General features: G+C 36.4%; 1 protein-coding gene across 1 annotated transcript in view; it reads right to left on the bottom strand.

Annotated features, from left to right (window-relative positions):
- The window catches only part of LOC137655320 (uncharacterized), a 436,860-nt gene that overhangs the window by 101,593 nt on the left and 310,641 nt on the right, over nt 1–24,626 (bottom strand). Inside the window, exon 5 of the mRNA XM_068389208.1 lies at nt 16,052–16,216. Coding sequence (XP_068245309.1) covers nt 16,052–16,216 — 165 coding nt within the window. The remainder of the gene's footprint in view (nt 1–16,051; nt 16,217–24,626) is intronic.

The following is a 24,626-nucleotide window of genomic DNA, read 5'->3' as shown; positions in this document are numbered from 1 at the left end:
TTGGGATTGTAATATGAGTTAAAAAGTAGGTCTGCTAGGATCAAAGAAACTTATAAAGAGGAGAGGCCTTTAACAAATAAATTAGATTCAAATTCAAAGAAAAGATTTAAAAACTAAAGTATATGAATAATGGTATTGTATGCATACAATAACAATTCAAATGATGGCACTTGCAAGTCCCAAAACGTTTAATCTGGAAAAGAGGATAAATCCTGTTGGAAATAACATGAGAACAATGAAGAGCTTTTAAGTGACAAGAAATATGAAATGATAGGGATAGCAAAATGGTAAGTTATAATTAGATGTAACATACCTTGAAGGGAAGCATTGGTGACAGGGATTACATGAGGTACAGAAATTGTTAGGAAAAAATATATAAAGAAAATAACTTGACAAAGCATGAAATCACAGTAGGTACAGTTGGTTTTATTAATTCCGGTACACTTCACAGAAGTTAATGAAACGTCTGGCAGCTGTGCATTGGAGCAGATAACGATGTTTAGCAAAAGAGAAACTGTTTGTAACGTTGCCTGTAAAACAAAGTCGCCGAGTTTATAAACACGTGAACAGAAGCATTCATATTAACTTTACTAAGTGTTGTATAGAGAATAATATATTGTTATTTGCTTAACAGAATTTTGTAAAGTTAATGAAAATACTTTTGATCAGGTGTCTACACGCTCAGCGGTTTTGTTTCACGGGCAGTGTTGCCAACAGTTTCTCTTTTGTTAAACAGCATTACCAGCTGCAATGTAGCCTACAGCTGTCAGACGGTTCCTTAGCTCTTGTGAAGTGTATCGGAATTGATGAAGCCAACTGTACCAGGGAAAGAAAATACTTGCTGTCCATGATTGGACTTGATTCTCAGCAGATCACTAAAGAATTTATTTAATAATATTCTGTGGTCTTTATGTAAATTGTTCTGGGACTCCTTTCCAGTGCCTTGCATTTTAGTTCCTTTGATTTAAAGTTCTTTGGTAATATCGAAAATCAGGAGTCTTCTAAGAGGCGTCCGATAAACAATACTTCTCCCGACCATTTTAATGGGGTCATGTACTTTTAGATATTGGTATATCTAGGTCGATTTTTATTATTAAATTTTAATTTTTCAGAAAATCTATTGCGATCCCATTGTTGAAATCACAATTTCTAACACTATCGTCGAAAGGTGAGCTACATCATTACGTATAAGCACACTTTTTTGAACGCTTCTCTACATAAGGAACATACTCCAAATTAACATTGTATTATTATTATTATTATTATTATTATTATTATTATTATTATTATTATTATTATTATTATTATTATTATCATTAACCCATCTGTTCGTTGAGTTAACAGCTTACACATTTTTAACGTTCTGTCTGCTTCACAAGGAAGAAACTGACTGCTCGTTTGGGTTGATTACATAGGATAAAAAATTTCCTCGCACAGTATTAAATTTATTCATTGTTTCACCAGTCATCCTATTTTGTTTAGAAAAATCATTAGAGCGTGAGGGTCTTTACAAGGTAGCCTGACGATTGTTCGAAAGCCAATTAGGCGAGTGATAACAGGTCGAAAATAATATGTCAAAAAGCCAATTAGTTGAACTAGCTTATTGCCAACAGGAAAATTTGTCGAAAGGAGTGATTAAAAATAAAAATAACCTACGTAAAATGTCAACACTCTAAAGTAACATTAGCTACAAAAATCATTTTAGGACTGAATCTAAAAGTATTCGGACATACACACGCTCATATGTACACACAAACATATATATATATATATATATATATATGGCTGTCTACTAAAGAAGGTGATGAATGCAAGAGTTGATGGGAGAAGTGCAAGAGGAAGGCCAAGGTTTGGGTGGATGGATGAAGTGAAGAAAGCTCTTGGTGATAGGAGGCTAGATGTGAGAGAGGCAAGAGAGCGTGCTAGAAATAGGAATGAATGGCGAGCGATTGCGACGCAGTTCCGGTAGGCCCTGCTGCTTCCTCCGGTGCCTTAGATGACCGCGGAGGTAGCAGCAGTAGGGGATTCAGTATTATGAAGCTTCATCTGTGGTGGATAACGGGGTAGGGTGGGCTGTGGCACACTAGCAGTTCCAGCTGAACTCGGTTGAGTCCCTTGTCAGGCTGGGAGGAACGTAGAGAGTAGAGGTCCCCTTTTTGTTTTTGTTTCATTTGTTGATGTCGGCTAACTCCCAAAATTGGGGGAAGTGTCTTGGTATATGTATGTATATATATACATATATATATATATATATATATATAATATATATATATATATATATACTGTATATATATATATATATATGTGTGTGTGTGTGTGGGTGTGTGTATATATATATATATATATATATATATATATATATATATATATATATAGATATATACATACATATATATATATATATATATAGTTGAAATTCAAACAAATCTATCGACAATTTGATAAAAATAACGATAAGTCGAAAAGCCTAATTTTCACTCGACTGGCTCTTCTCTGATAAAGCAGCTACAAGCTTTCGCATTTGCAATCCCGCAAGATGTGTGTTCTTTGTTCAATGATTTCGTTGAGTCTCTAGATGAAAAGGATGATGAAGCGTTAGTGGAATTCTCAATTTACTTCGAAACTACATGGCTAGGGATGACTCAGAGGCAGACCGTGCAAGAACACAAACTTTCATATAGATATTATGTGGTCAGTTGACAGTAGAGCGTAAGACAACTTACCCCCCCCCCCAAAAAAAAAAAAAAAAATCCTTTGAATGATGGCTCAATGCTTTTGATAAAATTGTGTCTGGGGAACCCCCGACTATTTCCAAATTACTTAGGAAAAAAATAGAAAGGAACAAGCGAGTAATGAAATTTTATTAGAACATTGAGCAATGGGAATGAATATTTCTATAAGAAACAATATCTACTGTATGGTCTAATATATGGGCGTTTGATAATACCTGCAAATCATAACAAAGACGAAGGCTTTAATCTCTTGAAAGAAGTTGCACATGATTTATGAAATTGCTTGAATTGTTTTTATTTCCACTTTAATTAAGATATAAGGATTTCAAAATTTTTCATGTCTTAGATTTACTTTTTTTTTTTTTTTTTTTTTAAGCATTTTGCTTTGTATTTTTTAAGCATTTTTCTCTTATTAAGAAATCAATGAAGGACATTTTCCCTTTCCATTTTTTTTAAAATGTTTACTTTTTTTTATTTCTTAAGCCTTGTTCTTTAAATGGTTTAAGTTTTTCGACAAATTGTCGTTATACTAATTGTTAGTTCGACCAGTTGTTCTCTCGTCTAATTGCTTTCAACGACTTGGCTTTCAACCACTTGTCTTTCGGCAAACAGTTAGCAGATCTCTTAAATATATATACTATTACGGCTAGAGAATTACATAAACTCTCAAGCTCCAAACAGAACTGTTCATTTTTACATAAATCTGTTAAACAGGAAAATTAATACCCGAGCTCTGAGAAAATTATATAACCCCCAGACGGCAATACATAAAAACACTGGATATCCAAAGGTCACTTATGTACACTCAAAACAAAACTGGGTGATTATTTTATAAGAACTATTCAAAAACAATCTCTTACTTCGGTTCTAGTCAGGGATAACGAGCAAGCACTGTTAAGAAAAATGGGTGATTGAAAAAATACACACTTAACAAAAATTAATATATTCTAGAAAAGTTACAACAATAATGCCAAAAAGAATTAACACCAGAATTAAATTACTTGTAATATTAAATCTGAACAAAACCTTCGACTAAGACAAGAAATTATTTCTTAATGAAAATTATACAATCACTTGTTTCACTAAAAACTGATTCATAAAAATACAGTACTTGATTTGATGATAAATGAAAATAGTTAACACTTAAACACTCCAATGATTAAACACTGCATGGAATTTACATAAATGTAACTGTTAAACTTACGTCTTTTTGGATCACAAAAGGTAACCGAACAGTTGATCCAAAATAAATACACTTCACTGTTTAGCCTAAACTCACAGGGCTAGTTAAAAAAAAAAATATGTTAAACTAGTACTTACATTAAAACAATACACTTGAAATATCATTCAATAGATTCGCCAATGTCTGAACACACTACACACGATATATGTTGGATAGAAATCGTTAATCACGTTTGAGAGGGCACACACTTGATACACTTGAGAGGAGAGAGGGCGAACTTGGCTCTTTCCAAGGGACAGGCTGGATCTCTTCTGCTCTTTTTGCATTCCTGGGGGCATTTATATACTGACTTAAAACTTCTAGATAATTGTAAATAGATCATTTTAGTGGCATGGGGGGCAAGGCCTAGCAGCGTAAGGTTACCAACGTAGAAAAATGAACAAGGGAACAAACCTTGGTCGTGAGGTAACCCTCTCTCAGCTAACTCCACTCACCTAGTCCTTGAAAAAATAAAAAAAAAGAGTAAATCTATTTCGAGATTTTCCACGCACCTTCTAACCACATGGAAATATAAACATGATGTAATACCTCATATTCATACCTCGTATGGGTCATACACCATACCTAAACGAGATAAGGTAAGACTTCGAAACAAAATATGTGAAATAAAAAAAGTTAATTCTTACAAAATAACACAAATTTACATGTATTGAATTAAATGAAAATAGAATTGAATGAATAACGAAAGTCTTATGTAATTCACAAACCTTTACTTAAACATACAAAAATGACACCCACCTTACGAGCTGGCAATACACCTCTTAAATACACAAATGAAATACATGAATAAAATATTTACTTTACACTAGACCAGCTTTGTAAGATAGCTCCTCCCTAAAAAAGATTATTTATTACGGGCCTGAATCCACCGATTCAGCCCGAGATAGATAATCTGCAACCATATTATCTTTATCTGATATATGCTTTATATTAATACAAAAAGGTTGCAAACATAATGACAACCTAGTTAACCTTTGATTATTATTCTTCATCTTATTAAGAAAACTTAAAGGATTGTGAACCGAGTAAACTGTAATATCTTCATTCTATGGTCTGTTCATGTAAATTTTGAATTTGCTTATCACTGTGACTAATGCCAGCAGTTCCTTTTCAACTGTCGAGTAGGCTCGGTGATGCTTCTTCAGCTTCGATGACATTAAACAGAGTGAAGAATTCCTTCCTTGTTTTCTTGTAATAGGACATCTCCAATTCTATTGTCTGACGCATCCACTTTGATAAGGAATTTCTTATTGAAATCATGTGCTCGCAGTATCAGTTTCGAAGTTAATATGGCCTTCATCCTGCCAATGGATTCCTGGCACTTGCTGGTCCATATAAATTTTTTTCTTCGGGCTAGTCAAATCAGACAAGGGAGCCACTACAGCCAAAAAGTTCGGGCAAAAACGTTGGTAGAATCCTGCCATCCCTAAACATTTTTGTAATTGCTTCTTCGTTGTGGGGGTGAGGCTTTCTTTATTCCTTTCATGTTAGCGGCTACTGGGGTAATTTTTCCTCTTCAGACTTCAAATCCCAAGTACCAAACTCTTGCCTTCCAAAATTCCCTTTTCTCCAGGTTAATTATTAAGTGTGCTCCTAGCAGCTTTGAAATACCTTCTTCAGGATTCGGAGATGTTTTTCCCAGGTTGATGAATATATCACAATATCGTCGCGATATACATCTACTCCTTCAATCAATACTAGAAGGTTATCCATCACTTGTTGAAAGGTAGCCGGGGCATTCATTAGACTAAAGGGCATGACAGTGTATTGATATGTGGGGCGTTCATTAGACCAAATTGCATGATGGTGTATTAATATAACCCAAACAGGGTTGTAAAAGCTGATAACAATTTTGTATTGCCATCCAAAGGAATTTTGTGATAGCATTTTAACAAATCTATCTTGGAGGCGAACCTCGCTTGTCCGATATTGTCGAGTAGTTGGTCTATGAGTGGCAACGGATACTTATTGGCCACACTGTTCGAATTCAACTTTCAGCAGTTTGTACATATCCTGAAAGATCCATCTGTTTTTTTCCTGAGCAAGCATGGAGAACTGTAAGGGCTACAACTTTGTTCGGCTAATCTGTTTTGTAAAAAATAGTTCACTTCTTTTCTCATGACTTCTCAGTGATACGGCAACAGTCGATAAGTGCATTGTTTGAATGTTCTTTCTGTTGTTTTGAGGTGTATCTCATGATTCCTCAAGTTGGTTCGTTTCGGGACCTCAGAGACAATTTCAGGGAAACTTTTAATCGATCGGCTTATTTCCTCTTGCTGCTCCTGGTTCAAATGAGTAAATTTCTCTTCCAAGTTCTGAAGGATAGACAAGTTATTCACTTTGCTTACCACCCCTACATCGTATCCGTCATTGCTTTCCGTGGATGGAATGGTTGCGCCATACACACCTGTGAAGCTTCGGTTTCGTTTCCATTTAGGTATGGTTTTAATAAGTTACTGTGTACTTTCCTTTGACTTTTCCTTCATCCGGGGGTTTTGATAATGTAGGTCAGGTCACTGATCTTCTCCATAATCCTGAATGGTCTTTTGAACTCGTTGGTGAGTGGTAATCTCCCTATTAGTAAGAAAACCAACACCTGTTGTCTTACCGCAAACTGTCTGTCCTTACTTTTCCTATCAAACCTTTTCATTTTTTCTTGACTCGTTTTAAGGTTTTCTAGGAAAAATTTCCTTATTCCGCTGATCCTTTCCTTCAAATTCTTGACATATTCTCCATCCATTTCCTCTCGATCCTCCCATCATACTGCCAACATCTTAAGGCTAGCCTCCGGGTTGAGGGGGTGAATTTTCCCAATTGTTTTTTTCTTTGCTAAAAGTCTTCCTTTTACCTATCAGAAGGCCGTGATATGTGTAGAATTCATCTCCAGCCTCTATAATGCCCCCCCTGGTCATCAACGCCCCCCTTATGTTAATAGAAAAAATACGAAATATCATTAGTAATTTTCTAATTTTTATAGGTTACCCCTTTAAAACTGTTCAAAAACGTTTTCTCATATCAGTGATATCAAAGAAAATGGGCTCAGGGGAGACTATGATTTTATATCCAATATTTTCGTCATCAGACAAAAATCGTAATTTCTCGTTTTTTCTTTTTCGGGAGAGGGGTGTATTTCTTTGCTTGTCCTGCTCTTATGCCTTAAGTAATATAATATTTAGATGTTTTAGGCCATTAAGTGACATAATACCTAGAAAAACACAGAAGGTTTTTTCCCTAAATCGAAATTTTAATTTTTGGTGAATATTTATTTCTAGGTATCCCTCCATCACCAGCCGGGGTTTCACTAAAGTTAATGCTCGTTTTTTTCTTTCTGTGTGCTTATTTACTGTTCGATTTTGATAAAACTTTGTCTGCTTGTTCCATATGGATAAACAAACATAATGACAGAGCGAATTTCAATTCAAGACATTAGTTTCTCACTGGTCACCAAACAACTTTTAAGTCGCTAGCTCCGATTTTCACATTTTTATTCATAAAATCCTTTATTTTCCCTGTAGGATGATAAAACTTACAGAGGATATGCCTTATTATAGTGCTAATAATGCCTCAAAATTTCATTAGCCTGTCTTGATTAGTGTATTTTTGGCAAATATTTTTACAATTAGCACCCTCTCAACCCGGAGGCTATAATTGGTCCACGTATTTCTCGTCCAAACACCATTTCATTCTGGCTACATCCCATGCTTTTTTAATAAACATTGCGTACCTCAAATAACATCAACGTTAGTCCGATCTCCTATCCTTCCCCTGTTTCATTGCAGTACATTGTTAACATACTCTTCAGGGTTTGATGAAACCTCTCTAATGCACCTTTGGTCTCCGGGTGATAAGCAGTAGATAGTTATTGTTTCACATCCAACAGTTTCATCACGACATGAAACAATTTTGACGTGAAATTTGTTTTTTGGTCACTCTGAACGATTTCCGAAATACCAAACTTAGTAAAAAGTCTAGTAACTTCTCGGCGATTACTGTGGCACTGATGTTCCTGATGGGTATGGCTTCTGGGTAACTTGTCACTGGACACATCAAGGCTAACATATATCCATGACCTTTCTTCGTCCTTGGTAACGGTCCCAAAATGTCGATCATTACCTTGCTGAAGGGTTCTCCTTGCACTTCATTAGGGCGTACAGGGGCTTTCTTAATGTACTTGTTAGGCTTTCCAGCCATCTGACAAATGTGATATGCACGGCAAAACTGGCTCACGTTCTTATGCATGCCTGGCCAGAAAAAGTGTTTCATAATCTTCTCCGTCTTCTTCCTTTTTCCCATGTGTCCTGTCTCGTGCACTATGGCAATCACCTCTCTTCTTAACAGTGCAGGAATCAATATCTGATGGAATATCCCCCATTTGGCATTCCCAGGGATACCGGCGGGTCTGTGCTTCCTCATAAGCAACCCATCTTTAAGATAATAACAGGTGGGAGACTGCTGCACCTCCGTGTCATCCACCACACGGTACAATAACCTTGTTAACGTCACATCCTTCCATTGCAATCCTATAAGCCTTTTCCTACTCACTTGTCCTACTTCTATCGTTGAGTTTTCTATTTTTTCCAAATCCATTGCTTCCTTGTCTTCCTATTCATTCGTCTGTCATTCCTCTTCTCTCGGGCTTATTCGAGGCTCTCCTCTTGTGTACCATCAAGGGAATCCTCTTCTTCTGAAAAAAAATTCCTCCAAGTTCATTGCTCTTTCAGTTTCTCTTTCTCTTCTACAGCCACTTTCTTTGACATGCTTCTAGTCATCACACTTTCTTTGACATGCTTCTAGTCATCACACAACTAGGAAACAGATACTGGTAGTCCTCGAGTTCAGTCGTAGGACTATACTTCAACGATTTCTCCATTACAATGGGACAAGGCACAAACGGCGTTCTACCAACCTCATTACCCAGTAGAACTTCTACTCCTTCAACAACCAATGAATCCTTTACAGCAAAATCAAAAGGACCTGTCACCAACTCACATGACAGTTTCAAACGGGAAATAGGGGTAACCTCCTCACCTCATATTCCCTTCAAAATGACCAAGTCTCCTGTGAGAGACTGTTCCACCAACAGGTGTACACCTCCTGTCACTACACTATGGTTACAACCTATGTCGCGCAATATCTTGACCGGGGTTTTCTCGCTCCCATCCAGAGCAGCTAACATACCTTCATAAATATACGATTAAAAGGCATCCTCTTGTCTTGCAATTTCTCTTGCTTCTACTCCCTTGCATGTTTTGCGATTTCTCTGGCTTCTTCCCTCTCTCTTTCTTCTCGTTCTCTCTATTTTGTCATCATCTTCAACCTAATCAAATTCTCTTCCGATGCAATTCGTCGAATCTCAGCCTCTAAATTCCTGTCTGCTTTCATTCCTCCAGCTTTTGGGTCAACTGGTCATTGATCTGCTACAAATTCTGCTTCAGCATTCTCCAAAAGTTCGCGAGCTGCTACCATATCTTCTTTCGACAACTTTCCCGAGTTTATCAATGCCTCTAAGGCTAGACACTTGATTTGAGCTTTAACCCTGGATAGGTACGGTCCTCGGACACCCCTTTAAGGGTATACTCGGACGCGAACGACCCCGACGCCAAAAAAAAATTCTTGAAAAATCAGTTTTTGCAGTAACCTCCTTTTTTCTTTTGCCAAAAAAAACTTCAATGAATGCTTAAAACAACTGTAAAGAGAAATACTACTCATCTGCAGAAAAACTATTTATTATAAATATTTTAAAAAATTAAGTAGAAAAAAAAAAGACCTGACATAAAAATTCATAAAAAAAAAGTTTATACATATATACACAAATCCTTTTAGGAATTGATTCTTGAAAGTTTAGGACACATCTTGATGTATTTTGGATGAAGTCAGACCCATGGAGGTGAAGATCTGAAATGAGAAAAAAAGGGTAACTTTTTTTGGCCAAACAAAATTGTCAAAATTTCATGAATTTTTTTGGGTACCCAAATGAAATAGGAAGTGGCTAATTTTTTTAGGGAATAAACATATGTTATCCTAAAATAGAAATATGTAAAAAAATCTTCATTATTTTGTAAATTACATTTATATCAGGGGCCATATCTAAAGGTAATTTTTTGAGTACTTGGAAATTTCGTAAAAAAATACATATATTTAATATATAATATGATATTTATGCAGGTAAAAATATACCAGAATATCACAAATTCTATAGGGAACAAGAATATATATAGATAGGGCAGCTTACGCTTCGGATATGTCCACAAAATGGCCGCCAACCACACTGACTCAGACTCCCTAATCTGCCACTTGAAATGTAGGAAGGGTATGTCAATTTCAAGGTGTTATTTACTAATCTAATTATTATTGGATATGCATAAAAATTGTATGGTGGGTTGCTGGATAATTGACGATTATTTTACGACTATAAAATTAAAATTCTGACCCAAAAAATTTTTTTTGAAGGGAAATAAAATCGAAAAAAAAAATGTAAAACAATATTTTAGCTAAAAAAATTTGATGATATTCAATCAAAAAAAAAGTAAACAAAATTTTCCGACAAATAAACATCTAGAGGAATCATTACTCTGTGATAGTTCCTTAGTACGTAGTAATTTTGAAAGAATTGGGAAAAAACGAAAAAATGGCAATCACCGGAAAATCGAACACATACCTATATATACGCCATATCTGGCTAAAAAAAAGATAGGCATGGGTAGCCAGATCATCTAGAAACACTTTCCAACACTATAAAAATATAAGTTTTGCGACACTACTTGCCAATTCCTTACGGTAACATGACTAAGCAAAAAAATGCAAAACAAATAAAAAGGGGCACTCGTGGAAAAATGGCCATTCTAATATACGGCATTTCAGAAAAAAAAAATTTCAGCCACGTGCTAGGCAAACCATCAAGGCATATTTTCCGACAAATAAACATATAAATGAAATATTACTCTGTGATAGTTCCTTAGTACGTAGTAATTTTGAAAGAAATGGGAAAAAACGAAAAAATGGCAATCACAGGAAAATCGAACACATACTTATATATACGCCATATCTGGCTAAAAAAAAAATAGGCATGGGTAGCCAGATCATCTAGAAAAACTTTTCAACACTATAAAAATATAAGTTTTGCGACACTACTTGCCAATTCCTTACGGTAACATGACTAAGCAAAAAAATGCAAAACAAATAAAAAGGGGCACTCGCGGAAAAATGCCCAACATTCTAATATACGGCATCTCAGATAAAAAAAAAGACATGCACGTGTTAGCCCAACCATCAAGGCACACTTTCTAACACATAAACATGAAAAAAAAATCAATAATATACGGCAATTCCTTACTACGTAGTAAATTTTTACAAATATTGAAAAAAAAACAGAAATTGGCAACCGTAGTTAAATACCCAATATACCAATAACTACGTCGTATCTGACAAAAACAAAATCACGCATGGGTAGCCAGATCATCTAGACACACTTTCCAACATTAAAAAAGCAAAAGTTTTACGACACTATTTCGCAATATCTTACGGAAAAATGACTTGGCAAAAAAATTAAAAAAAATTAAAAAGGGACACTCGCGGTAAAATGCCCGACATTCTAATATACGACATCTCAGATAAAAAAAAAGACATGCACGTGTTAGCCCAACCATCAAGGCACACTTTCTAACACATAAACATGAAAAAAAAATGAATAATATACGGCAATTCCTTACTACGTAGTAATTTTTACAAATATTGAAAAAAAAACAGAAATTGGTAACCGCAGTTAAATACCCAATATACCAATAACTACGTCGTATCTGACAAAAACAAAGTCATGCATGGGTAGCCAGATCATCTAGACACACTTTCCAACACTAAACAAGCAAAAGTTTTACGCCACTATTTGGCAATATCTTACGGAAAAATGACTTGGCAAAAAAATGAAAAAAAATGAAAAAGGGGCACTCGCGGTAAAATGGTCCTCGTGGTGATGAACGACATTTTAACTAAAAAAAAAAACATGCACATGGTAGCCAAACAATCCACCAAGACTTTCCACAACTGATAACCTATACAAGTTGCACCATTCTACGACAATTTCATAATACGTAATAACTTTGATAAATATGCAAACTACCTCAGAAGGGTAAACTCGGACGCGAACGACCCCGACGCGTCTCAGAAATCGGGGAAGGAGTACAGATACAGCAATGCACATCTGGACACTACTAGAGCGTGTAGGGGAGACACCTCCTGCAGGTCGATCACCCACAAATTCAGTCACAGGGGTGAGTCACGTGAGAAAAACCTGTTTTTTTTTGACGCTCGGGGTCGCAAACGACCCACCGTACCTATCCAGGGTTAATCATACCACTCATTACCTGACCACCACATGCTATTAAATTAGAGAGCCACTGAGCTTTAGTTACAATAGCCTCTGACAATTCCTGAACAAATTGGATTTTCAAAATACCCTTGGATATTAAGTTGTGCCATCTTGTACTTTACAAAACTTATACCTCTCCAAAAATAATATATCCTAACAATAAACAGAATCCTATCAACAGTAAACAGTTCAAACCTTTATAGAAAACACGGCCCTGTTTATAACAACTATTCAAAAACAACTTCTTACTTTGGTTCTAGTTAGGGATTTCTAGCAATCACAGTTAGGAAATATGGGTGAACAAAAAAATACACTCTTTGCAAAAATAAATACATTCTGTAAAAGTTACATTAATATCATGTACATTGAAATCAAATTACTTGAAATATTAAATCTGAAATAGTAAATTTCTTTATGAAAATTATATAACCACTTGTTTCACTGGAAATTAATTTATAAAAATATTTATTTTGAAAATAAATAAAAATAGTTAACACTTCAACACTCTGCTGATTAAACACTAAATGGAATTTACATAAATGTAACTGTTAAACTTATGTCTTTTTGGATCACACGAAGTAACCAAAATAAATACACCTCACTGTTTAGCCTAAACTCACAAGGCCAGTTAAAAAAATTTATGTTAAACTAGTACTTGCATTAACACAATACATTTAAAAAATCATTCAATAGAATCGTCAACGTTTGAACACACTACACACGATATATGTTGGATAGAAATCGTTAATTACGTTTGAGAGGGCACACACTTGATGCACTTGTGAGGAGAGAGGGCGAACTAGGCTCTTTCAAAGGGACAGGCTGGATCTCTTCTGCTCCTTATGCATTCTTGTTGGCATATTTATATTGACTTAAAACTACTAAATAATTCTAAATAGATCATTCTAGTGGCGTGTGGGACAAGGCATAGCGACGTAAGGATGCCACCGTAGAAAAATGAACAAGGGAACAAACCTTGCTCGTGAGGTAACCCTCTCTCAGCTAACGTCGCCCACCTACTCCTCACAATAAAAAAAAAAGAGTAAATCTATTTCGAGAATTTTCACGCACCTAACCACGTGGGAATAAAAAAGGGATGCAATAGCTTATGTTCATACTTTGTATGGGTCATACAGCATACTTAAATGAGTTTACATAAGACTTCGTAACAAAATATGGAAAATAAAAAAGATAATTCCTAAAAATTACCTAAATTTACGTGTATTGAATTAAAAGAAAATACAATTAAATGAATAATAAAAGTCTTATGTAATTTACATACCTTTAATTAAACCTCCATGAATGAGACCCACCTGACGATCTGGCTAAACACCTCTTGAATACATAAATAAAGTACATGAATAAAATATTTACTCTATACTAGACCAGGTTCATAAGAATATATATATATATATATATATATATAAATATATAAATATATATATATATATATATATATAACTATATATATAGATATTTATATACATACATATATATATATATATATTTATATATATATATATAAATATATATATATATATAACCATATATATAGATATTTATATACATACATATATATATATATATATGCATATATATATATATATATATATGTATATGTATATATATATATATATATATATGTATATATATATATATATACTGTTTATGTATATATATATATATATATATATATCATCATCATCATCATCATCATCATTATCTCCTACTCCTATTAATGCAAAGGGCCTCGGTTAGATTTCGCCAGTTGTCTCTATCTTGACATTTTAATTTAATACTTCTCCATTCATCATCTACTTCGCGCTTCATAGTCCTCAGCCATGTAAGCCTAGGTCTTCCAACTCTTCTAGAGCCTAGTGGAGCCCAGCTGAACGTTTGGTGAACTAATCTCTCTTGGAGAGTGTGAAAAGCATGCCGAAACCCTCTCCATCTACTCCTCATCATGATCTCATCCACATATGGCACTCGAGTAATCTCACTTATAGTTTCATTTCTAATCCTGTCCTGCTATTTAACGCCCAACATCCTTTTGAGAGCTTTGTTCTTAAATCTACTAAATCTATTGGAGATTGTTTCATTGTCATACCATGACTCATGTCCACGGAGTAACACCGATCTCACTAAACTAATATATAGTCTGATTTTTTATGTAATTTCAGACGATTTGATTTCCAAATTGGCTGATTTGCTTTTTTCAATCTTTCAATAAACTTTAATTTTAAAGACCCTGTATTAGATATCAGAGTTCTTAATTACTTAAATGATTCTACCTCATTAATCCTCTTTCCTTCCAAGTATATTTCATCTTCAATTGCATACTCCCTTCTCATCATCTCTCTTTTTTCTATTTATCTTCAGCCGAACCTCGTTTGACATTTCATGTATTCGGGTAAGCAAGCATTGCAAATCCTGTGGTGTTCTGCTAACAAGGACAGCATCATCAGCCTCCTCTAGGTTTGCTAAATTCCTATCACCAATCCAATCTAATCCTTCTTCACCATCTATGCATTACAATATATATATATATATATATATGGATTCATACATGTATATTTATATGTATATATACGCATATATATATATATATATATGTATGTGTGTATATATATGCATATATATATATATATATATACGTATATATATATATATATATATGTATATATATATATACATATATATATATATATGTTTGTGTGTGTGTATGTTAGTTTTTGCTTTATGATCATCTTATCCCAAATAATTTCCTTCGCCAGCTGTATGGTAATTGGTTTATGCAACTATTGTTTCATAAAAAAAAAAAAAAACAAAAAAAAAACTGGTGCAGTGTATAACAGTTTCAAACATCAATACGCTTTCGCCCAACATTTCAGGTATATAACTATGTGACTCGGAACTGTGATTTCATGAATCTGTGGAATCGGAAGGACTTCTGATAATACGCTTTATAATTTGATGTAGAAATGCGTTCACTTATACGGCAACCAACAACTCAAAATCACATGTTTTTTTTTTTTTTTTTTTTAATTTTGACCCAGGCATCTTTCTTTCATGTTTTAAGCATTTTAAAACTAAAATAGTCCATCAAATATACCAAATTTTATCCGAGTTCAAATGTACTACTACTCATATTAACACCATGAAATTATTTTTATCTAATACTCTACGTTACCGGGAATAAAAAATTTGAGATAAATATATTTGATATTTCTTTCCTAGAATTTTTAAAGAAATAGAATGTTGATAATCACTGATATTATCATCGCTTTCATGAGGCAACTATATTCACTCGAATTCCCATTCGGTATCCATTCCTATAATCAATCTATAACAATATCCTATACTGTTGTGTAAAGTCTTTCAACTCTAAGAAAATAGTTAAAAGAGTAAAAGATGTTGGCTTTTAGACTGAAGAAGAATGAAATAACAGTACAATAATAAGGGAAATAGGATGAAAAAGAATATTTTGTGCTACGTAGGTATCAGTTTATTGCTACCCAGGCTAGCAAAGCTATCTTCTGTCCCTTACGAAAAGGTTTTATACATATTTTCTTATACATATAAAATTTCCTTTTCGTTGCGTATTTCTTTTTGATATCAGAATAACAACAACAGTCATTTAATTAATGAAACAAACGATGCTATCCTCTATTTTTCCACTTTCAGTGCTCTGAAAGGACAAAGAAAGCTCACCTGGACACTGAATATGATCCAGCCTGTAGCTGTAGCATTAGAAGATTCTGTTACAACATCCTGCAAATTTCTAACTGTTGTTCCAAGGTAACAATTCAGGAGTTGAGTTGGAAGAAGACCGATAATTGTTGCCGTCATGTACAGCAAAGTTGGCACGCTTGATACCTGTAAAGAAAGTTTCTCTGTCAACATCTATTAGGATGATGAAAGATCTTCAGGGAGGGTCGAATTTAAGGATTGTCGTATATCAGCTATCTTTGAATAGGTTGGGTAACATCTATTGGCTGTCCTCCCAATCTTTAGACTTATGAAGATTGTAAAGAAAATTCAATAAACTTGTGTAACAACATTGTTAGAATCGGAAATTAATTACAATAAAGTGAAAAACCATGTACAATTATACAAATACACAAATGACACGGGAGGGAGAGTGACAAATATGGTGAGGAAAACTTTTGATGCATTGAACCAGAAAGGAGTTTTGAGGGGAAATATTTAATGATTTACCTTTAAGTGACAAGAAATGACAATATTATTACAAGGTTTTTGTTTTAGTTAACAAGACGCTTCCCTGAGTCACACTAATTCTCGAGTTTAGATTCTGAAAGGTTCGGTCTAAATGAAGGTGGGGATTGGGCAAGGCCAAGGTGAAAGGATGGGAGTGAACAGGTAAAATAGAAAAATCAAAAAATCTACATTAAACCAGATAAGATACACTGTAAAAAATGCCCCTACATAATCCACCATGTTTTTCATATCTTGGTGAGTACAACAACCTCACTCTCATTGGGTTCAAACACCCTGGGGGGTGTGAGGATTCTTTCATTTCCGTTTCGAATTAAAATTTTGTAATTGAAATCTAGTAACCAGTGGATTAAATATATATATATATATATTATCATTAATAATAGCTAAGCTACAACTCTAGTTGGAAAAGCAAGATACAATAAGCCCAAGGGCTTCCACAGGGAAAATAGCCCAGTGAGGAATGGAGATAAGGAAATAGATGAACGATATGAGAAATAATGAACAATTGAAATAATATATTTTAAAAACAGTAACAACGTCAAAATAAATATTTCATAAACAAGCTATAAAAAGATTTATGTCATTCGGACAAACATAGAAAAACATTTGCTGCAAGTTTGAACATTTGAAGTTCTACCGATTCCACTAGTAGATTAGGAAGATCATTCCTTAAATTGGTCGCAGCTAGAATAAAACTTCTAAAAGACTCTGTAGTTTTGAGCCCATGATAGAGAATGCCTGACTATTATAATTAACTGCATGCCTACTCTTACGAACACGATGGAACTGTCCGGGAAGATCTGAATGTAAAGGATGATCAAAATTATGAAAAATTTTATGCAATATGCATAACATACTAATTGAATGATGATGCCAGAGATTAATATCTAGATCAGAAATAAGAAATTTAATAGACCGTAAGTCCCTGTCCAACAAATTAAGATAAGAATCAGCAGCTGAAGACCAGACAGGAGAACAATACTCGAAACAAGTTAGAATGAAAGAATTAAAACACTTCTTAAGAGTAGATTGATCACCAAAAATATTAAAACACCTTCTCGATAACTCAATAAACCAATTTTTTGTGCAATTGAAGAAGACCTAAACCTAATGTGTTTCTCAAAATTACATTTACTGTCAAAAATTTCACCTAAAATTTCAAGTTATGCAAAGTTAAAGAAACATTATAAATGCTGAGATACGGATATTGAGGAGCCGCTGTCCTTGACCTACTTACAATCATACTTTGAGTTTTGTTAGGATTCAACTTCATACCCCATAATTTGGACCATGCACTAATTTTAGCTAGATCTCTGAGGGATTCAGCAACCCCACATCTACATTCAGGAGATGGAATTGATGCGGAGTGTAGCATCATCTGCATAACCAACAAGCTTGTTTTCTAGGCCAAACCACTTGTCATGTGTATATAGTATGAAAAGTAATGGGCCAGGAACACTACCCAGAGGAACACCAAATATTACATTCATATACTCGCTATGGTGCCCATTAACAACAACTCTGCGATCTATTACTTAAAAATTTAATAATAATGCTAAGAAACGACCCACCCACTCCCAACTGTTTGAGTTTGAAAACTAGGGCCTCATGATTAAATACAAACTTCCTGACCACAATCAAGAGATTGCTGTAGAGCATTAGAGATTGTAAGAAGGGCATCACGGGATCCAAGGCCTTTACGAAAACCAAATTACAAAGTAGGGAAGAGATGATTATCTTCAGCAAACCTATTAAGACGTTTTGCCAAAGACATTAAAAAACTTATAGATAATGTGAATTATGGAAATTGGGTGATAATCAGTTGTACTTGAGCTACCACAAACATATCTACTTAGTGGAGTAACATTATGAATTCTCCAACAATTGCTAAAAGCTCCTCTTCTTGCTAACTTGCGCAAAATAACGGATAACATTAGACCTAGGAAATCTGCAATCTTTATAAAAAACAAAGGAAAAATACCGTTTGGGTCTACACCTCCATATGAATCAAGGTCCATCAAGAGAGATTTAATTTCGCGAGATTGGAAAGCTAAATTATTACTTTAGCCTCATACTAGAATCACCCACTAATCTGTTCAAATGAAGGTCGCTATTAACCATGCCACCTGAAGCTCTAAAAGTAACCTGAGTTCGATGCCAGTATGAGGTAGAAATTTATTTTTATTCAAGTAAAATGCGTTAATTTTCGTCAATATTTACTCATTAGTGGGATTGTAAATCAAATTAAGAGTTTGCACCTGTGTCATCTGGTGGCCCTTGGTTTGGGAAGTCAGGGAAAACTTCAATTATAAGATTGTGGTTTCACCAGGCAAATCCTGAAATGCAGTTAGCACTTATGTTCAGACTTCTTTTAGAACCTCTGGTGGCATGATTGATAGCGACCTTGCTATTCATTTGAATAGATTAGTGGTCAGTCTCGGTATGAGGTGAATATATATATATATATATATATACATACATATATATATATATATATATATACATATATATATATATATATATATATAAATTTATGTATAAATATATATATATTTATATATATATATATATATACATTTAAATATATATATTTTATATATATACATATATATATATATATATATATGTATATATATATATATATATATGTATATATATATATATATATATATGTATATATATATATATATATATACATTTAAATATATATATATATATATATATATATTTGGGCTCAAACATGTCGTCCTGATGGAAGGTTCCTTTGGGTAGCTTTCTAAGGGATATCTGCTACAGTGTTACTCCCAGAGAATTAACCATAGGTCTCCAGAATTCTAACGCCTGGTGCGAGTATCGTTAATATATCTTTAAGGATATCGCATAATATCAGGGGACGTATTTTTTTATACGACACATAGCAATCTTCACCGCAAATAGATTTAACTCTATGAGGGGGAAGAGTGGCGAACGAAAGGGGAGCCGTTATCAAGGTACCCAGTGGACCCCCTTCCTGTACTGCTACGGCCCATCATTCCTTTAAACTGTAGCATTTAAGCTAAGTTCTCTCCCACGTTTCTCTCGGTGTTGTTACTGTTTATCGGAATATTATCATGCAATCTCCAGCATCTACATCCTCTGGAAAGTTGAGTATTTAATCTTTCCTGTGTATAATTTTCAGCTCCCTTCTCACAGTTGAATTAGCATAATTTAAGTGTGTTAAGTGGAGCACAGCCAACCCCGGAGGCGGCCATTTTGAGATCGCTGTCGCACGTCATAATGCAATTATTATGTTAGTAGTGCGACGCTCCCGGTATTTAGCTATAAATAAACTTTTTAGCTAGTTAGGCAAAATTATACTAGTGAAGATTGCATATTCATATATAATATTTCCTCTTCCAAAATATAACGTCTCTTTCATATACGATAGGACCTCGGTGGTATCACTTGTAGCCGCGGTCCCCACTCGATTTAGGGTAGCCTACGCCGTTTGGTATATGTTATTAAAGTTAATCCCATTGTTTAACCTCTAGTATCGTTTGTACTAATTCGGTTGGGGATATATATATCCCCTAGAATTATTAGTATAATTCAATTCGTATATTTCGTCATTGCCACCGAGTAGTCTGGCTTGACTTAGATAGTTTTAACTCAGGATGTATTGTCTTATAGCCGACAATGTCACCGACAGGGGAATCGTGATTCCTCTGCCGCTCACGACGTTGTCAGCATGGGAAGCTATGCTTCCTTAGTTTACAACCGAAAGTAGGCGGCATACCTGCCGCCACATTTCTCCCTTGTGGCCTATAAGAAATGTCTTATAGCCGACAATGTCGCCAACAGGGGAATACTTATTCCTCTGCCGACCATGACAGCGTCGGCACAGGAAGCCATGCTATCTTAGTTTACAGCTGAAAGTAGGCGGCATGCCTGCCGCCGCCTTTCTCCCCTGCAAACTATAAGACCTTTTCCACACACCCTTCTGTCCTTTAGTGTTGGCCTAGCCGTCACAACATTCTTTTGGCCAGTATTCTACAATCATCCCGGCTTACTGGGTTGAGTAGTTGCCGGCCGGGACCCTACCAGCGGCGGTTAGGTTGCCGCCTCGGCCAGCTCCCCCTAATATCCTTCCTTCACCGGAAGCGAATGCCCCGGGGGGAAGACTGAGCCGGCCCTGGCGGCTGCCGGTGGGAAACCCAATATACTGTTGAGAATTCTTCAGTCCTCTCTTGGACTGCCATCCACAGACCTCGCAACCGGCAGCACAGCCGGCGACAAAAGTTGTGGCTGGATGGAAGCTAGAATCAGATGCATTCCTCCCCTTCCATTAAAATTCTCATAGTGGCAAGGAGACAGTAGGCAGCAGTAGCCCTCCTACACTTCCATTTACTGTGCTAAACCATAATAATAGGAAACCCTCCTTTCCGTTCTTTCTTTCTCTCTATCACTTAGTGCCGCTAGGCACTAGCCTAACCCCAGTAGTGTACCGGTAAAACTACAGTATACAAAAATACAGTAGCCAGTAAAACTACAGTATATAACGATACAGTAGTTGGAGAACTACAGTATATAACAATACAGTAGTACAAGTATTTCTAACATACTCTGTGTATCCTTTCACAGCCTTTTGTTGAGACCGCATAACATGCTGAGGTTGAAGCATTCCCTCAACACCCTGATGAATCCTTTGATTATCTACTAGCTCCAGCTCTACGTACGAGAGTTATTCCTCTCTGTAGTATTTCCCCGTATAAGGAATTTAAATATTAATATTGACGGAGGTCTCAGCAGCTGCCTGTGAGAGGAAACATAGATATGGGTCTTTCCAATTTCCTTTCTTGCTTACTATCCTAAGCTATTAGATATAATAGTATGCATAACTATCTTTATATATGCATTATACCAATGATATAAACAAGTGAGTACTCATTTCACCCCTTTTTTCCCTTACAGGAGGAGCCAATGGTGAAGTGTACAGTTGTGTTCTGCAACCACAAGAGTAAGAACTTTGTGGGCCTACGATGTACAGGTCTCATGCCCCCTGCTGCATCGTATCTGGATCCCTGAGGTACTGGGACCCGAAAGGTTGCTCCAATCACTTGACCTTGGAAAAGATAGCCCTGACACTACAGAGTCAAGGGATACAGCGAAATCCATCAAAATTCCAGGGAAGACTGTTTTGTGTTCCCAAGAAAGACTCGGATAAACCCAGAGTCATTCTAGACTTGTCTCCACTCAGAAAGTTCATCGAGATCAACAAGTTCTGGATGCTTTCACTGCAACACATAAGGACCCTTCTACCAAAAAGGGGTGTACACAGTCTCACTAGACCTGCCAGATGCTTACTGGCACCTACCAGTCAGTCGCCCCCTCTCCTCCTACCTAGGATTCAGGCTACAGAAGACAAAATATGTCTTCACAGCCATGCTCTTTGGACTAAACATAGCCCCAAAGGTATTCACAAAGCTAGCAGACACGATCGCCCACCAATTACGCTCAAAAGGAGTATAAGTAGTAGCATACCTGGACGATTGGCTGGGGCGGGCAGTATCCAAGACTACTTGTCTGCAAGCGGCCGGAAAGGTGATCGAGTTCCTAGAACACCTGGGCTTCAAGATCAGTCGCTAGAAGTCTTGCCTTTCTCCAGCTCACAAGTTTCAATGGTTAGGAATCCATGGGAACTTGCAGTCACATCACCTCTCCATTCTATTAAAGAAGAGGAGAGAAATATCGGCATCTGTCAAGAGACTAATCCAACATAAGAGGATTTCAAGACGCCAACAGAAAAGAGTACTGGGCTCTCTCCAGTTCGCAGTAGTGACAGACCCGGTGCTAGAAGCACAGCTAAAGGATGCGTCGGGAGTCTGGAGAAGATACGCATCAAACGCTCGAAGAGATCAACAAGGTTGACACCGACCCAATTACGCATGTTATTAAGGCTATGGTCAACAAATAAGAGCCTAGCACAGACAATTCTCTTGCAACCACAAACATCAGTGGCGATACACACGGACACCTCCCTGGAAGAATGGGGAGGGCATTCACATGAAATGAAAGTACAAAAAATTGATCACTCCTGTTCAAATACTTTCACATCAACATCTTGAAGGCTATGGCAGTCTTCCTGACAGTGATGAGACTATCCCCTCGCAGAGCAGTCCACATCAGACTGGTCCTCGACAACGAGGTGATAGTAATATGTCTAAATCGTCAAGGCTCGAGCTCACCTCACATCAATCACGTGATGTTAGCTATCTTCCACCTGGCAAGGAAGAGAAGATGGCATTTATCAGCAGTTTACCTTCAAGGGTTCCGTGATGTGACGGCGGATGCTCTATCCAGGCGAAAGCCGATAGAGACAGAATGGTCTCTAGGTGCAGACTCATTCTCTTTTATTTTCGATAAAAGTCCCGCAACTGCAGATCGACCTCTTCGCAACGAGCGACAACAAGAAACTACCTCGTTATGTAGCCCCTTATGAGAACCTTAAGCAGAAGCAATAGATGCCATGACTCTTGACTGGAACGGATAGAATCAGATTTACCTGTCTTCACCAACCAATCTCCTGCTAAAAGTCCTCGACAAGCTAAGATCCCTCAGAGGAACAGCTGCTGCAGTGGCCCCAAAATGGCCTAAAAACAATTGGTTCCCTCTAGTTTTAGAATTGAAACTGAAGCTGTTTCCTCTGCTGAACCCAGTTTTATCTAAACTGGTGCAGAAGCTGACTGTTTACATTTCACCCTCGAGAACCAACAACCTGCATCTCATGATTTTTTCACCCTAACAACAAACAAAAAGTTTGGGATCTCGAAGAATGAGGCCGACTTCAATGCAGAGTACAAGTCAACTTCAGCCAGGAGACAATATGAATTGTCTTGGAAAAAATTAGTATCCCTACTTGAACAAGGCCTGACTTCCACTACGATAACCGCGTGTAAGTCGGCCCTAACTAGACCTCTTCAATACGCCTTTGAGGTGGACCTCAAAAGCGAAACCTTCTAGAAGGTGCCAAAGCATGCACTAGACCCAAGCCAGCAACCCACCCAAAGACCATTACATGGTCGTTGGTCAAAGTCTTGCACTATGCTTCGAACCTAAACAATGAGGATTGTACTCTAAAGGAACTAACACCGAAAGTCAATTTTCTGTTCGCAATAGCCTCAGGGGCTAGAGTTAGTGAAATATTGGCCCTATCACGGATGTAGGCCATATTCAGTTCCTAGACACAGGAGAACTGAACCCCTTTCCTGATCCTGCCTTTCTGGCCGAGAACGAGCTACTCACCAAGAGGTGGGGTCCTTGGAGTATCTGCCCAATTAAGGAAGATGTATCTCTATGCCCAGTAGAGTGTCTTAAGGTCCATCTTCGTAGAACTTCAGACTTAAAGGAAGGACAGCTCTTCCGAGGCAAAACCTCACGATCAAAATCTATCCCTAAGGTAACTGAGAGCAATGCTCACCTACTTATTCACAGAGCGGATCCTGACAGCTCACCCGCAGGTCTTGATCTAAAGAAAATTTCTTCTTCACGGAACTTCTTCCAACACAGGGGCTTTGGTAGACTCTGTTCATACACTGGGTGGAGATCAACCAGATCTTTTACCCGACACTATATGAAGCAAGTACATGAAATAAAACATGTTGTGGTGGCGGCGGGTAGTGTTAAAAAACCTGTCGTCTAGCGCTGCGATGAACAGTGAACTGCTTTAGGACTTTCCAGTGCATCGGGTGCATGTGTACATTTACCCTCGAGTGCAAATCACAACGATGATTAACATACTGTTCCATATAGGTCCATATCTGACCGATAACACCAGTGCCAAGTGAACGTTATGTCACAGTCTTCATGCATTTCCAAAATCTGTACAAATCTGTCAGATTTGGTTTAACATCTCCATTGACTGGCATCATTTCGATGAAATTACATATTTTTTCGACAGGAGAAAATAGGGACCCTGATGTGTTTTCAATGCCTGCTCAGATTCATACCTGATTGTAACTACATTTGATAATCTAGTTGCAAGGTAAATTACTAAACGTATTTGCGTCTT

The sequence above is a fragment of the Palaemon carinicauda genome, chromosome 16, assembly GCF_036898095.1.
Source record: "Palaemon carinicauda isolate YSFRI2023 chromosome 16, ASM3689809v2, whole genome shotgun sequence".
Classification (NCBI taxonomy): Eukaryota; Metazoa; Arthropoda; class Malacostraca; order Decapoda; family Palaemonidae; genus Palaemon; species Palaemon carinicauda.
The sequence above is the reverse complement of the archived record's forward strand: the minus strand, read 5'-3'. Positions and strand labels throughout refer to the sequence as shown.